Source organism: Brugia malayi, assembly GCF_000002995.4.
Source record: "Brugia malayi strain FR3 genome assembly, contig: Bm_v4_Chr1_scaffold_001, whole genome shotgun sequence".
NCBI lineage: Eukaryota > Metazoa > Nematoda > Chromadorea > Rhabditida > Onchocercidae > Brugia > Brugia malayi.
In genome coordinates this window covers 2,984,313-3,000,784 of record NW_025062475.1, presented here as the reverse complement: position 1 = coordinate 3,000,784, position 16,472 = coordinate 2,984,313, and the positions used below count along the sequence as shown (strand labels likewise).

At 28.4% G+C, this 16,472-nt stretch overlaps 1 protein-coding gene across 1 annotated transcript; it reads right to left on the bottom strand.

Moving 5' to 3' along the window:
- Positions 1 to 4,068: 4,068 nt before the first annotated feature.
- Positions 4,069 to 11,534, bottom strand: Bm11307 (putative 99.0 kDa protein C05D11.8 in chromosome III, putative; the record flags this gene model as incomplete). The annotated part of the gene is made up of 19 exons (XM_043076371.1): positions 4,069 to 4,091; positions 4,484 to 4,535; positions 4,994 to 5,162; positions 5,461 to 5,555; positions 5,628 to 5,744; positions 5,828 to 6,012; positions 6,468 to 6,702; positions 6,882 to 7,110; positions 7,240 to 7,475; positions 7,791 to 7,958; positions 8,058 to 8,184; positions 8,320 to 8,399; positions 8,696 to 8,866; positions 9,011 to 9,097; positions 9,250 to 9,432; positions 9,739 to 9,948; positions 10,238 to 10,423; positions 10,840 to 11,016; positions 11,265 to 11,534. 19 exons carry the CDS (start codon positions 11,532 to 11,534, stop codon positions 4,069 to 4,071), a joined length of 3,000 nt encoding a protein of 999 aa, XP_042932305.1.
- Between the last annotated feature and the right edge of the window lie 4,938 nt (positions 11,535 to 16,472).

Here is a 16,472-nt window from a genome sequence, read left to right as displayed (position 1 = left end):
GATGAAACATTCTAGTAAATATAAATTAGTTAATTAAGCTAGCAAATTGCAATGAAAATTATTCAAGCTTATACAACTTTGATTAGCAATGCTCTTAAAAATTTATCTGTTGCAAAATATTTTCGATGCATATTTATTTGAACGATTTTTTCTTTTTATTTCTTTTTTTTCTTTTTTTTTTGTTTTCGTGCGAGTAACCAACCATAAACAGAATTTTTGCACAAATTTTTTTTATCCTTCACTATCATTATGAAGTTTGCATTAAATTTCAAATTCAAATTTTCAATTTATTTTTTTCTCTCTCTCTCTCTCTTTCTCTTCAATCATTAATGTATATTTTTTGTTTTGTAAGTGAAAAAAAAAAAAAAAAAAGTCAAATCGAGAATAAAGTATGTTAAGCCTGAATAATTCTCTGCTAAGAATAACTTTTATTATTACTGCAAAATACATTTAAATAAATAAATGAATTTTTATTGATTTACTTTAAAGAAAACAATTTATTTTAAAAAAAAAAAGAAAAAACAAAACAAATTGCAAGTTGTATTGCATTGTTTTGGAACTGTAATTTTTGTGGTACTGTCATACAGGTGTATCAAAACAACGCTGAGGTAAGTGAACAAGCAACAACTCCAGTACATACTACTCCAAATCATATTGTCAAATCGTTTGCAGAGATGCAATGACACTTGTCATCATCCATAATCAATAATATTTCAGCACATGTAATAAAGCATATACCGTAGGAGAATAATTTTAACTTTTTACTCGAAAATACCAATGTTAGCAAATTTAGTTAGATACGCTAATGTTGTTTTGTTGTTGTTGTTTTCTTTTTCGAAATTTCATAAATTCAATGTAATTTATTTTTGCAAATTAAATGACTAAAGTTTGACAAGAAGAAATTTATATCTGATGGAAATTTTATCTTCTATCGTAATAACTTACCGTAGTTTTTACCTTTTTATTACAGAAGACTAAAAATCACAACCGAATGGTTGGAAAAAAACAGATGTGATCGTCTCTATCTGTTAATTAACCTGGAAACACATTAGTGTTGAGTGCAAATAGATGATGAGTACCGTATTTTCATTACTTACTAACTCAAATAGTATTAAAAGTAATTTTGACTTACCTGTTTAATTGATATTTTAATGAAACCAATCTAACTATTTAAATTTTGTAAATTTTGACGTATAATTAATAAAATGTCTTTTTTTTTTATCCACTTTAACATTGATTTTCAATAAAATATCAAAAATTTTGTTTTGTTCTTACAAAACTTCTCAAAAAGTACATTTGTGCTTAAACTTTCCCAACATATTTATTTCAAATCATAAAAAAATGAAATATACTAAAAATATGCAAGCATTATGAACTTACCTTAAAAATTATATGTCAAAGTATAAATAATTTGTATCTTTAGACTGTAGTGCGCTGCTATTATGATTTATGTTATTAATTTAATTTACACTATTGTTCGTAATTTAAACGTTGTTTTTTAACTTTGTCCATTTTATACTTTTTACATTTGTATTCGTACTGTATTTCAACTATTTGATATATACCCATAGTAATAGTTTGCTATACTTTGGGCATTAAATTCCTATTTTTGTTGCTCTTACCTTATTAATAGTCTAATTATGATCATATCATGATGAAAATTATCAGAATCATACTTAAGTTTCATTTTGCACATGAAATGATGGAAAACACGATAACAGTGCTTTCGAATGTGATCATGATCACTTATATTTTATGTTTGCATATATGCAAATTTTCATATTTATACTTGCATATAAGCAAGGCAAAAATATTTATTTGAATATTTTTTCGGCAAAGCAAAAATATTTATTTGAATATCAGTATTAAATTATAATCAAATGATAATAACGATATTAATAAATCATATTTCAATGAACAATTGAAATGTCTAATAATAATAAATTTATTATTTTTATAAAAATTATTTATAAAAAGATATTTCGATTTAAAAAATATATATATATGATGAAACCTGAATTATTCCCGATACATCCTGATATTTTTGTACTCACTAATAAGCATTATTATTTTGCAAAAAAAAAAAAACAAAACAAAAAACAAAACAAAAAAACAAAAAAAAAAAAAAAAAAAAAAAAAAAAAACGAAACGAAATAACAACTTCAAATATAAATTAAAAAAAAAAGAAATGAAAAAAAAAATTTCTTTTCTTTTTTTTTTTTAAATTAACATAAATTTGTCTTAAGATGAACTTCTTTCATCGATGTAAGTAATTAGGAAGAGGAATGATAGTAAAGAGAAAATGCGCAACTTGACGCAACGTTATAAGATTGCGGCACGTGAGGTGAAATGGGCAGCTATTGTAGGAATTTCAGCAGGTAAGAAAGATTGGAGGGATGAGAAGTAGCGGGTAATTATTCATTTGAGGTCAAGCAATGAGCTAGCTCTTTCTCAGGTCATTCATTCAGTCATTCAACCGCAAATATCAGAGTGAGAAGGAGAACTCATTGTGTATTCAATCAAGTTCATCGTTCATTCTAATTAAAATAAAAAATAAAAAAAATTAGTAATAAAGAAAATTATGCAAAATTTTTATTATTCAATGAAAAAAAAAAAAGGAAGAAAATATATGATAACATATAGATAAAATCAAAGAGAAATAAAAGAAATCAAAAAATAAAAAAGAGAATGAAATAGCGGTATTATCTGCATAAGGACAAGATGAGTCATTGTTGTTTCGAGTACCATTGCTACTCTTGAGGTCATAGTTATTTACTGCTAATGCACCTCTTTCTTTCTTTTTTTTTTTATTGAAGATGACAGAACTCATTAGGAGAAAAAAAGAAACGATCACATCACATCACATCAATCAGCTACTGTATCGAATTATAATTGAGGGAATATTTCAAATAGTATATGATAAAATAGTCAAACAGTTATTAATGTTAATATTTATTGATAATATAAATAATATTAATAGAAATAATATTAATAAAATAATATTAACAAAATTTGCTTATAATTAATTTGTTGCTAAGTTATGTTATAGAAATGTTAAATTATTGTTTACAATGTACAAATTATTATTGCTTATAGTATTAAGTTATTGCTTACAGTGTTAGGTTATGCTTATAATATTAAGTTATGCTTACTGTATATGTATGTATGTATGTATGCATGTGTGTATGTAATGTTATGTAATATGTATGTATGCATGTATGTATGTTTGATTGATTGATTCAGTTTTGTTGTTTTGTTTTCTTTTTTTTTGTGTGCATTATACAGTAAACTTTGGGTTGGATATTTTGGTCAGATTTTAGTCATTTTGAACATTTCTTTAACTTTTAGACATTTTAACTCTTCCTCAACTCATTTCTTTTAATTGTCCTTCCCCTTTTTAACATTCTCAATAATTTTTGATTCAGTATTATTTAAAATTATCAAAAAAATTTCTCAAGCCATTCCTAACCAATCTTACTGCAACATTGGGCTATTTAATATTTTAATAAAATTTAAAGTTATATAAATCACTTCAATATCTATAAAATAACGAGAAATTGTGAACAATTCATTTATTTCTTTGTGAAATAAACTTGTTTATGTAGTGAAAATGTTTAAATTATTCACAAATGTTACCTTTAAAGATGCAACTTGCATCAATTTGCACATTATACATCATAGTCTGCATCATTAAATTTGTTTTTTTTTTTTCATATATTTCAAATTGTTCAAAAAAATGCATGCAAACCTGAGGATTTTATTATTTACAAATTTAGCATAAAGAAAAAAAAAAAAACGATAGTTTAGAAAAATGGAGCAACAAAGAGGCATTCATGAATTGCAATTATTATTCAGTTTTATAGCTAACAAATAAGTTATGCATTTTGTTACATAAAAGATATACAGTATAGTTTATACAATTAACTAAGATGAAAGCAATTTCATTCAAACATTCATAATTAGATTACTTCTTCACTCCTGTCAACGGTTTTAAATATTTTCAAATGTCGACACAATATTTTTATAACTCATTCAGAACTTGTTGCTTTATCAGTAGAAATTTAGCAGCTAAAGTGAAGAATCACGAGCACCTGAAATATTCACAGTTTCAAGTTACAATAATGACGCCATAATTGACATTTGAGGACATAATAGCCTTTGAATGGTTGGTTCTTTTCTTCCTTGAAGGTATTTACAACTTTTCCCACAGAGTGGTGCTGTAATGGAAAAGAAGCAAATTTCTAATATAAACTAACAAATTATAACAGCAAGACAACTATGCAAAATATTTCACAAAAAATCAATAAAAAAAGCGGGAAAGTCAGTCAGCACAACAATTGGCATCCTTACCAGCACTGTTGACCTCCCGCCTTAGATAATCTTTTGCCGGCGAAACTGAACGTTTCACAAAACCATAATATTTCCAAATTCAACCAAAAAAGGATAAGCGCAAATGCGCCTCACCACATTCTGTTCAAATTACCTTTTGGCCGCGGTACAACGGTGGAATGTTGCAGTACCGTAGCAGCCAATTCCTGAAAGAAAAACGCTGAGACATATTTAAGCGAAAAAATTCTAATTTCTCAAAATTTCACATTGTAACCTAAATCATGTGAATCTCATTTTGATAGTTATCCACTGTTAAATTTGTCAGTATTCTAAAATCTAACAATTACTAAAAAAATTCCGAGAACAATTGTGAATGAAATAATGGATCCAAAAAAAATAAGTTGATATAAGAAAAATTTCCTTTTCTGCCAATTCTAATCCTTCCACAGCACGGAGAAGTTTTCAATTTATTCATAATGATAAATGTAATAATTAAACGGTTGATATCAATAGATTATCTCAGGAAAGTCAGGAAACATCTAGCTGTCAAGAAAGGTTTGTATTAAAGCTAACACTATGAAACAAGAAACATAAAATTAGACCAAGTGAATCTATCGCTAATTGATTCAAATTTTAACTAGTAAATTTAATGGACAAAGATTACCTGGCAAAACTGCGACAGTATGATAGCTGCGAAAACAAACTGCTTTGCTCGAGCATGATCCAACGTTACATCACGGCTTTCAATTGCTTTGTGTGTATAAATGCGAAATTCATGTGGATGAGAAGAATCGTTACTGGGATAGAGGCGCTTATTGTTGGAAGATCTGAATCTAAAAAAGACATTTATTAAACTTCAATCTCTCTAAAATATTTATAATTTTCTGCTACAGAAACTTTCTATTGCACAGTTTTAGCAACTTATCATAACCAGATAGTTTGAAACTCCTGTATAATTTTCAGTATGTCGAGACAAAATTATTTGTATCATAATAAATTTAATCTTCAACAGAAAGATGTGTGCAACTATAACTATGATATCATAGGTATTTTGATATCTGTACTGACAAAAAAGATATTAATATTGATGTTAGAAAATAACAAAACCAATTAATATAGAATAATAATTACCTATTAAATAAACCTCTCGAAGAACTCCTCCCTTCCATGTTGCCGTTTCGTGAAAAGGATTCAGAAGATCGTAAACGCCGACTACTTTCCACAACCTTTAATATCAAAACTTTTAATGAATAAAATTCAGAAATCTTTGTAAGGATAAACAATTGGAAGAAACTTACTTTCTCATAGCGTTCAGCCCTTGATCGCAGAAATTTAATCCCTCGTTCCAGCAAAACATCAAAACCATCGAGTGATGATGCATATGCATCAATCTGCGTTTTTAGCGAATCCATAACCTTAGGAAGAAAATCAAGTAAAAGAAAAAATTGACGAACACAGAAATAAAATTTTTAAAATTCTGAGAACAATTCATACCTACCTTAAAAAGATTTTTCACATTAGGCTGCAAAAGCATGCGCTGATCAAACAAATAATGAGCAATGAGTGGCTGAGGATATGATGCAAGTGCTGCTAATACCGATGTTGTTTGTAGTGTCACATATAACGAATTATCCAGCATATTCTCCAAGGAACGCATTATAGATTCAAGGAAGGGTCCGACACCTTTATAAAAATCATTCACTTCAAAGATATATACAAATATATATATATATATATATATATATGTAACTTATCTGGTTTGATATAAAGATAACTTTTTCAGTACGACTACCTAGCATTTCATTTCTTATTGGATATGAAAATATATAGATGAGAAAGAAAAATTCTAATACATAGCACATCTAATGAGTCTTATGAATATCTCAAAACCAATAAATCTTAAAAAGATAAATAATACTGCTAATAAAAGAAATGACATTGTCAACCCATGTTACTCATATGCAAAAAGTTAACAAAGTGGATAAATAATACATTATAAAGATAAACTCCTAAGGAAATATTGTTTCTGTGATACTATTAGGAGACAGACAACAAGTCAGATTTGACCAGAATGTTTCGAGTTGAAGCTCTCAATTAATTTACAACAAGCAAATAACAGTGCTTTATTGAAAAAATACCTTGATTTCCAAAACATTCGATCGGCTTCCCTAATGGTGCAGGATCTTCATCATCGTTGTCGTTATTTGTATCACTTTTAAATCCATCACTTTCCAAATCTTGCAGTTTGGCTTCAGCTTTCAATTCCTCAAGATATTGAATTCGCGAATCAATTAAAGCCATATTTTCCTCCAAAGAATGCTTTATTTTCGATGCCGGTACTCTGTCCATTAATGCCATAAAAGTATCCGTATCCTGAATGCATGATTGACTTCCAAAGTATAAGCGAATAGATCTTTTGACTTTTAAAGAAAGCATATGCACAGAAATTTTTCCAGAGTAAAGAATGAGTTCAGAACAATACTTCATTTATTTGAAGCATCAAAGAGCATGCTTACTGAAAGGTATACGGGGGATTTCGAATTAAACTGCACCTCAATTTGTCCCCATCCTCTCAGAACGAACGATCGTGCCATTTCAATATCAGTATCACAATTTGCACTTGTGCTTGCCAAACTTGCTTTGTCCGAAATTGATTGTGCTGGCGCTCCACTCATACTGACCACGCTGGGATTGATCGCCTCTGTGTCAGTTTCCGATAATTCTCCGTATGCAAATTGAAAATAATCACTTGATGACGTCATCATCATAAGTGATGTGGGTCTAAATGAATAGGTATTAGTACTGAGTAATTTCAACTTAAATTTAACGAAGATGGATGAATAAATCATAAAAGATAAAAACTCATCAACATTTCATATAGCAAGAACATCAGATTATGACAAAACTAACGTTAAAGCTGGTATAATAAGTTCGTCGCCTTCATCATCCAAAACTAATGATGAATCTGCTATATCGTATGGAAAGCTACTTCTTGATGACGATTCCTGTTCTCCCAGCTCCGGTGGTGGAGTATGTTGACGTAAACTATCAGCAGTAATGTGAGCATTTCGGCTCACGAAATACCGATTCAAACCATTTCGCGCTGAGGCCATTGATGAACGTACTGAAGAATGTCGAACAAAAGCCTAAATAAAAAGAAGAAAATAAAATAAAAGAAATAAACAAAGCAAGATCAAGCTATGAAAAATCTGCTCCAAAATATATTTATTTGGTAGAAATTTTACAAGCTATCAACAAAAAAGCAATATCAACCATGAATTTTTTTTAAATGAACAGGCGAGAACTCAATTTTATCAAAAAAAGATATTTTTCGATGTGGGAACTGAATTGTATCACAGTGAATTTTGCTTACAAAAAACAAAGTTTTGTAGCAATATCTCATATTGAAGTTTTATTTGAAAATAATGAAGGTTTACCTATCTGAAGAATAAATTACTCACTCCATTGGAATTAGTCGCACTTTCTTCGTCTGAATTTATCTTTGGCATAAAAAATGGACTGCGACCATCATAACTCCAAACCCACTTTTCACAACAGGCGTCTGTTGTTTCTTGCACATAATTTCGACATTCAGAGAGATAAATATGAAGAGTTTCTTGGGAACACAGCTAAAACATGTCTAAGGTAAATGTTAATAAATAAATTAAATCTAAATAAAAAGAAACGAATTAGCACAACCAAAAAACACGAATGTATTAGAAACTTACTGCTGAAGATTTATATGTACATTCAGGAACAAACGTTAATAAAGTCTGAGCAGCAGTCCTTACATACATTTGATTCTTCAAATGAAGCGTTTGGTTAGGTTGTAGGAATGTACAAGGCAGAAGATATCTAAAAAAAATTCATAGTATCAATTGAGGGCATTTTTTCAACTCAAGACCTCTTAAAAAGATGAAATTATAAAGCAACCGAACTAAGGCAAAATTGATGAATTATCTGAAAACAAAAATGCAGAAAATATCCTACTTGAAAACGAGATCGAACATGATGTCTTCGCACCGTAAATCAATCAGCGTTCTTACCAACGATAAACTAACTTGGCTCAGCTGGAAAATAAGAATACGAATACAAAAATAATATAAGAACATGAAAATACGACAAAACCCTCAACTAATTTCTAAAACTGCATTGTTAACTTCTCGTAATGTGAAAATCTTCATAACTTATTAAAATCAATTTCGTACAAAAAATTTTGTGAAAAGTAAAAAAAAAAAAAAAAAAAAAAAACTTTTTAATAACTTTGATAGTTCTGGGAAAAAATAAATTTTCGTTATTTACTGAATATGATAAATCAAAATATTTGATTAGATAAGGACAACAATTTTGGGATGAGAAAACAAACGCGATTTCCGGCAGATATCCTTTCTACGATAACGTCAAGCACCGTTTTGTTACTTTCGCAGCTTTCATTAAGAAGCAATTTTACAATTGTTTGTACAAGTACTGTCTCAGTGACACTATCCAAACAAAGATGATAATAGGCTGTTGATGAGATAAGCTCATCTTGCCCACCCTGAAAAAATTATTGTTAAAAGATAGGCTTCTAAAATGTTGCGTTAAATAAAACAAAAAGAATATGGAATGTAAATAAGATAATGTTATAAAATTAAATTTGTTCAAAATTAAGGACTGTTGTTCCATCTATGAGGAATGATACCTGAAGCAATGAAGGTAGAACGACAGGAAGCAAAAACCCGTGATAGACATACCTAATGACCTGTGACACAACATAACCATGAGCAACCTAAAAAGCTTTTCACAAAGTGATTATGAAAATTCTAACATATATCTTCAATCTTTTGTTATGAAGAAAATTTTTCTTCAAGGAAATTTTAAAATTTTATGAGTTCTCCTTAATATTATAACACCAATATACATAACTAATAAATCAGTAACCTGTATAACAGCATTACAGAAAATTAATGACGAATGGAAATCCAATAAGCTGGAATAAGAATCGATATCATCGGCATTTATCTTATGCCAGCTGTCACTTACATATAGCATTGAACCAAATGAGCGTGATAATTGGGAAAAGCAACCCGAAAGACCTGTTGCAACCACCGGACAAAAATTTGACTGCAACAGAAAGCACAAATTTTCATGCAGGATTAAAGCGATCAGACAAGACAAATGAAGTGAAAAAAATTTGTAGAAAATCAGAACTGGTTTTAAAAAACCCTAAAAAAATACTGAAATTGAAGACCAATGGGTAATCGAACGTAAGTTTTGCATGAGCCACTTGCAAAGCAACTCCTCATAATTGCCAAAACATTTCATCTAATGATTAATATTTTCAAAAATACGCCATTCGGCTTAACTTCACTTATCTATTTTATCTAAAGAAAAGAAAAACTAATAAATAATTAAAGATTTTTAGCAAACCTTTACAGCGATAAATGTAGCAACACGTTTCAATCGTCGTGAGACGGAAAGTATAAGAAGTAATGCATCGCGTGCTAACTGTCCTACTTCACCGGAATCATACAGATATGGAATCAGCAAGCTAAATACCAAAAACTGCTCATCACAATCATCATCAAAATCAAAAAAGAAATGCAACAACGTCGTATCTTCCGCTAGTTTTGTGCAAATCTGAAATGCTTTTCCTGTAGAAAACTTATATACGTACATACAAGGTTAAATATTCTAAAAAATTTGTTAATGGCGTATCATCCATATTTATAAATTAATATATTGAAGCTTACACTAAGTCTAGATAATACTGTGGGAGGACATACATCATACATATTGTTCACTACGAAAATGCTGTTTTTGTTCATAAATAAAATTTATTTAATCTCATCAATAAGTCTTTTTGGTCAGAACCATGAAGATACAGTTAACTAGATTACAAAAGAACTAAATTATATCAAGTGTTAACCTGGTTTAAAAGTAAGACGAAATGTCTATCCGTATTAGATGGAGTGAAATTTCTCTTTTCTGCACTCTTTCTACACCAATCCAGCAATTTCAGCAACGGAAGTAACATCGGCTTGTGCACCAACAAGCAGTGATTCTGTGTATGACTTTCTCCAACAATGACTTCATAAAGACCAATCATATTAACCTGAAAACGACGAAGAATACTGTCATTTGTAAAGCATTTGACAAGACAAATATATATATATATATATATATATACTGGATTAATTCTTAGTTTGACGTACGAAGTACTCTGCATTTACATTAATATCATCAAGTTTTAAAATAAAGCCTATAAAAATTATTTTACCAAACATAACACTACAAATGATAAATCTTAGCAAAGCCAACGTTTCATCTGTATTATGCAGAAAGACTGTTCAATAATAAAATTTCATTTCTACGACCCATAAAACTGATCGAAATAGCGTTAATATTATATCACAAAAATCTATACATTATTTTTTCCAAAAGCAGTTCTATAAGATTAACTGTGCAGTCCTAATGTTCTAATCCTAGTCATCCTATTTCAATTTTATTCAAGTCAGTAAACCTGGATACCTGACATGTTGGTGTTAAAAAATGTGGAGCAGCAATGGCCCAGTCAACTACTCGTTCCATAATTTGGTGAGTAAAATGACGATCCAATATGGAGCCAATAGCAGATTCTGGCTGAGCATTTGCTTCCATCATTAACAACTGCACCGTGCAATTTAAGTGTTGGAATACAGTTATCACCTACAAAAATTACATGGAAACTAGTAAATTTTCATCTTTTCAAAAAAGAATAATAAAAAGAAATGGTAAAGAAAGAAATAATGTTGCAAATGAATTTCAGCATAAATACTACCAATAAAAAAATTCCGAATAATAAAGGATTTTAAATATTTGAGTGAAAGAATTGCAGTTAAACTAGTAAATTCATCAACTGTACGCGAAATTGTTTAACATAATTTCAAGTTATATGTTTTATTTGAATTACTGACTTTCTCGTAGCTTATCTCCTCTTCATTTTCAAGCAACTTTTCGGCTGCTTCCCAATGTGCATCAAAACAACTTTCCCATGAGCATGGATCAGATGCAAAATCGACATTCCAATGGATATCCGGCTTCGCAATGATGAACGGTGTTATTGGTGGAGGAATAGATGAATCAGCAAGTTGTTCCACTGCTGCTGACTCAGAAGAAGAGAAAGCAGTTACCCGTGATGTGCTAGCCAGGGAAGTTGAACCCAATTTGGAAAACCATCGTCGCATATCTATGAGAAAATTTTAACAAACATTTATAGTTTAATGTACAATGCCTTCATAGTGTACTAAAAATATATTTAACTAATAAATAAAGCCAAAAAATAAAGAGTTGATTAAAGAAACAACACATAGTACAGAGAACATATTAATACATTAAACACTTCCAGTTTTTCTCTTTGTTCCGATAAAATAAAAAATGTGATGGAAACGAACCAATCATTAAATAAAATACAAAAAAAAAAAAATTTCACTTTATTTGTTCATTTTGTTCGAATGTTTGTTACAACAAACCGAACAGAGTAAAGGTAAAATCATTTTGCGCTTACAAAATAAAAAGTAATATATGGCTGCAATAAATAGCGAAACTACACCTCGCAACTAAATATCACCTAGAATAGACTAACGAGGTGTTACGTTGTCGCGGGATTAGATTGTACTAGTAGATTAGACTGTACTAGTAGATTAGACTGTACTAGTAGATTAGACTGTACTAGTAGATTAGACTGTACTAGTAGATTAGACTGTACTAGTAGATTAGACTGTACTAGTAGATTAGACTGTACTAGTAGATTAGACTGTACTAGTAGATTAGACTGTACTAGTAGATTAGACTGTACTAGTAGATTAGACTGTACTAGTAGATTAGACTGTACTAGTAGATTAGACTGTACTAGTAGATTAGACTGTACTAGTAGATTAGACTGTACTAGTAGATTAGACTGTACTAGTAGATTAGACTGTACTAGTAGATTAGACTGTACTAGTAGATTAGACTGTACTAGTAGATTAGACTGTACTAGTAGATTAGACTGTACTAGTAGATTAGACTGTACTAGTAGATTAGACTGTACTAGTAGATTAGACTGTACTAGTAGATTAGACTGTACTAGTAGATTAGACTGTACTAGTAGATTAGACTGTACCAGTGTTGTATGCTTCATGAGAATACTTTTACATAGTTACAATTTAAAGATTGAAAGGTTAACTATCAAACAATTTCTTAATGACATTATGAGAGATTTGTTATTAAAGAATCTCTCCTCTTCTCTTCTGTCTCTCTCTCTCTCTCTCTCTCTCTCCCTTTCTTCCTTACTTCCTAATAATCATTTTTAAAATTTTCACATATTTCATTTTATTTTTTCTTTTCTGTGTTATTTCTTGTATATTATATATTTTTATATTATTTTTTAATGTATTACATTAATATATCTTCTACATTATAGACATGTTATAACAATATATAGTTGATTAACAATAATTAGATGATACATTGATGATAAAAGTTCACACACATACGAGAGCTTTAATCATTTACCTTTAAAATTAAAAAACTCTGAAAGATTAGCAAATTTGTGAGAGAGAGAGAGTTAAAATGATTAATTAAACAGCTAAATATGTAATAATTTTGTGATAAAAGAAAAGAATTGATACTAACTGAGAATCCAAATGCTCCACATTGTTCTTATCATCGCTATCATTATCACATCACATTATATTCGATTGTGGAAGAATAATTTGTTGTTGCCATTGCATTCTACCATCAAAGTATTATATCTGTAAAGGTGAAATTTTTAACTGTAACAAAATTTTTCGAAGAAAAAAAAACACTGAAATTTTCAATTATTCGTAATTAAGAAACGAAAGAAAAAAAATGGTATTAACAGCAGTGTCGCATTCTTTCTCTCACTCTCTATGCAATGACAAATGATCATTTAAAATTGAAAATCATCAATTGTAAAAAAAAAAAAAAAAAAGATAAGTACAACTAGACTGACAATGTCAACAATAATACATGTTCTATAATAATGAATAGTGAAATTGGACAGGAATAGGATTATGTTTATTCTCTCAGATTTATATTTGGATATAATCGTTATGAATATGTTCAAATGAAAATAGAGTAAAATGAGGTAAAAATTTTATTACTCATCAAAAAGATATAAAAATTCAAAACAATGCTAAATTAACTTTATTAAAATGTTCAAGAAAGGAAAAGCATAAGAGAAAAATAGTTTTAAAATTACTTTCTTCATGCACACACATATTGTGTGATTTTGAAACGATGATACATTTTTTGCAAGATGACACACATCTTTCTCTGTATTCAACTAGTTATAAAGTTATCGATCAGTTCACTATTACAATTCTTTGATAAATTTTTTCTGGAATTCAGGTTTCACAGTTAGGTAAGAATATAAATTAACGAATAGCAAACACCATTGCATATATATTAATTAGTTGTTAAGTGTGAAATACATGTTTTAAGCATTCAAGAATTCAGCCTGATTCTGTGAAGTTGGATTTATCTTATTTTGTGCATTCTTTTTTTTTAGTAATTAATGTGTTTATAATACTTTAGATTTTTATGTTTAATAAAATCAGGGAAGGATAAATTGCTGGAATTTGTGGAGAAATAATTAAACATGTTTATATTAGTAAGAGGAAAAAATCGAAATAATAGCTAATGCTTGGTTGTTTTGGAAAGTTATGAATGCTTGGTTGTTTTGGAATGCTATTTCGGGAAAGCTATAAATCCAAAAATAAAATTTCTTAGTGAAGTTATGGTTAGTAATTCTTAATAAAAAGAATAAGAAAAAAAAGAGACGATTATCTTTGTCAAAAGAATTATTACTCTCCTACATTCTTCAGGATTCTGTGTAGCTTTACGACTTGTCATTAAATTATTTCATCAATTTAGCTTTATATTTGCTAAAACAATTAATTTTAAGCTTTTCATATAAACGCTTGTCTAGCTATCTATAATTACTCTAATTTGTCCAAAAGTTTGTTCTGATCTATTCGTATATATTTCTGCTACTCTTAACAAATTCATTTCAACAGAACAATCATCAAATTGTATGCTTTTTTTTTTTTTTGTTTTTAAAGCAAGAATAAAAATAATGTATTTGCGGCGGAGAAACTATCATTTATCAAAAGAATTAAATGGGTCATTTTTCTTCTTTTTTTTTATTGAAAAGCTTATTCTTTTTGTAAATGCTTCACTAATGGATGAAGATAGTTTGTTAAAGTGATTTTTTTTTTTTTTTCATTTTCTTTAAACAAACAAAATGACTAATTCATACAGACATTTACTAATCGATTTAATAATAATATGGAAAAATTTTTTCAAATCTAAAGGAAAAAAAAAAGCGAAAACATTGAATCATTATTTTGCATAGTTTGTAACATCGTAAGACAGAATTGTGTAATTATACAAAAAAAATTTAAAATACAGTAATTAATGCATTAAGAATGAATGGAAGTACGGTATATAATGTAGTACGGTATAAATATTGACATAATACAGTATGATATTAAGTGTGAAATAAACAATCGATTTATTAAAGCTTATTTTGAAAAATACATAAATCGAAAATTTTTTCAAGTATATGTTTAAAATCAATATTCCTAAGTTTTTCTTTTTTTCTTTTTCTAACTATTACATTACTTCACATTTGTATTTAAATTATAATTTCATTAATGAAATCAAGTCTTACTGGGAGAAAAAAGCGCAAAGAAAAAGGTTGATGAATTTGCAGTTGAAATGGTAGCAAAGTGAAAGTAAACAATCAAAAATTGACAGGAAAGAGACAAGAGTTGAGAATAAAAAATATTTGATAGAATATTTAATTTAAGGTTTTCAAACATTCAAAAATGAACCATAATTTCGTTCCGATACTTACTGCAAGCATTCATTTTTAAAAATCTATTAATTATAACTGATTAAAATAGAAGAGTTATAATCTATTAATAAATTTATTGAAATAACTACAAGACGGAGAAATTTAATAAATTGGAAATGGCGAAAATGTGGAAGAGAGGTAAGAGTTGTACAGGTTTTCAGTTTTTATTCATTCCTATTTTAATATTTCTACTTGAAGTATTACTTCTTCAATTCTTTAAAACATATTTGTGGAGAAGTGAATTTCAAGCTAAATTCATTTCAGTAATGGACTTAATTTAAGCAAAGAAAAAAAAAGAATAAATTGAGAAAAAAAAATTGAAAATTCACGATGAAATAATAGAAGTTACGATAAATGAATGAATATTCATTTAATAATAATACAAAATTTCAAAAAAACTTAAAATATCAGAATGGAATAAATTTTGCTCAGTTCTAGAAACAGTATTCAGCTTCTACTGACTGATTCTTTGCATGCTTAAATGTTAACACAGCAAACAATCATTCTTAGCATTCTCTCAAATCTAAAAAATAATAAATTGAAAAAACTATCATTATTTGTTTTGGTTTCCTTCTGTAAAACAAACAACATTACCATTTGCAGATGTACAAATAGAAAATAAAAAATCAAATGCCAAAATAAAAATATAAAATAACTTTCTTTGAGCTTCAAAACCTTCACAAAATTTAATGCATCTTTTAGCACAAAAAAAAAAAATTCCATTTGTATGTGTTAATTCTCTTACTCACAAATACTCATAATTTTAAAAATTTAGTTACTTTTGATTAAATGAAATTGAATTTGATTGAAATTGGCTTAAATTGATTTAAAATTGATTTGGCTTAAAATTTATTTCATCACAACTATATCTTAAAGAACTTGAAGTTCTATCAAGAAACAACCCATCCAAAGAAGTTCATTTTATATTTTATTTTGACATTTAATTTTTTTTTTTCTGTTATAAGGACTGTCAATGACAATAAATTATTAAAAAAAAAAAAAAAAAAAAGTAACATAAGTTTTATAGAATGAAGCCAGAATATAGGAAATAAAAATGTCAACTAGTCTTTTCAACGAATTCCAACTGCACTTTTCCGGATCAATAAGTAGCCTAAAAATTTCATCCTATTTTTTTAACCCAACTAATTTTCATCTTCCCCTTTTGATTTCTTATTTTTCTGTACAAAATCCATTATACAGCATATGGCTTAATGCTTAGCAATTTATCAAATAATTTATTTCAATCAACCTTTCAACTTTT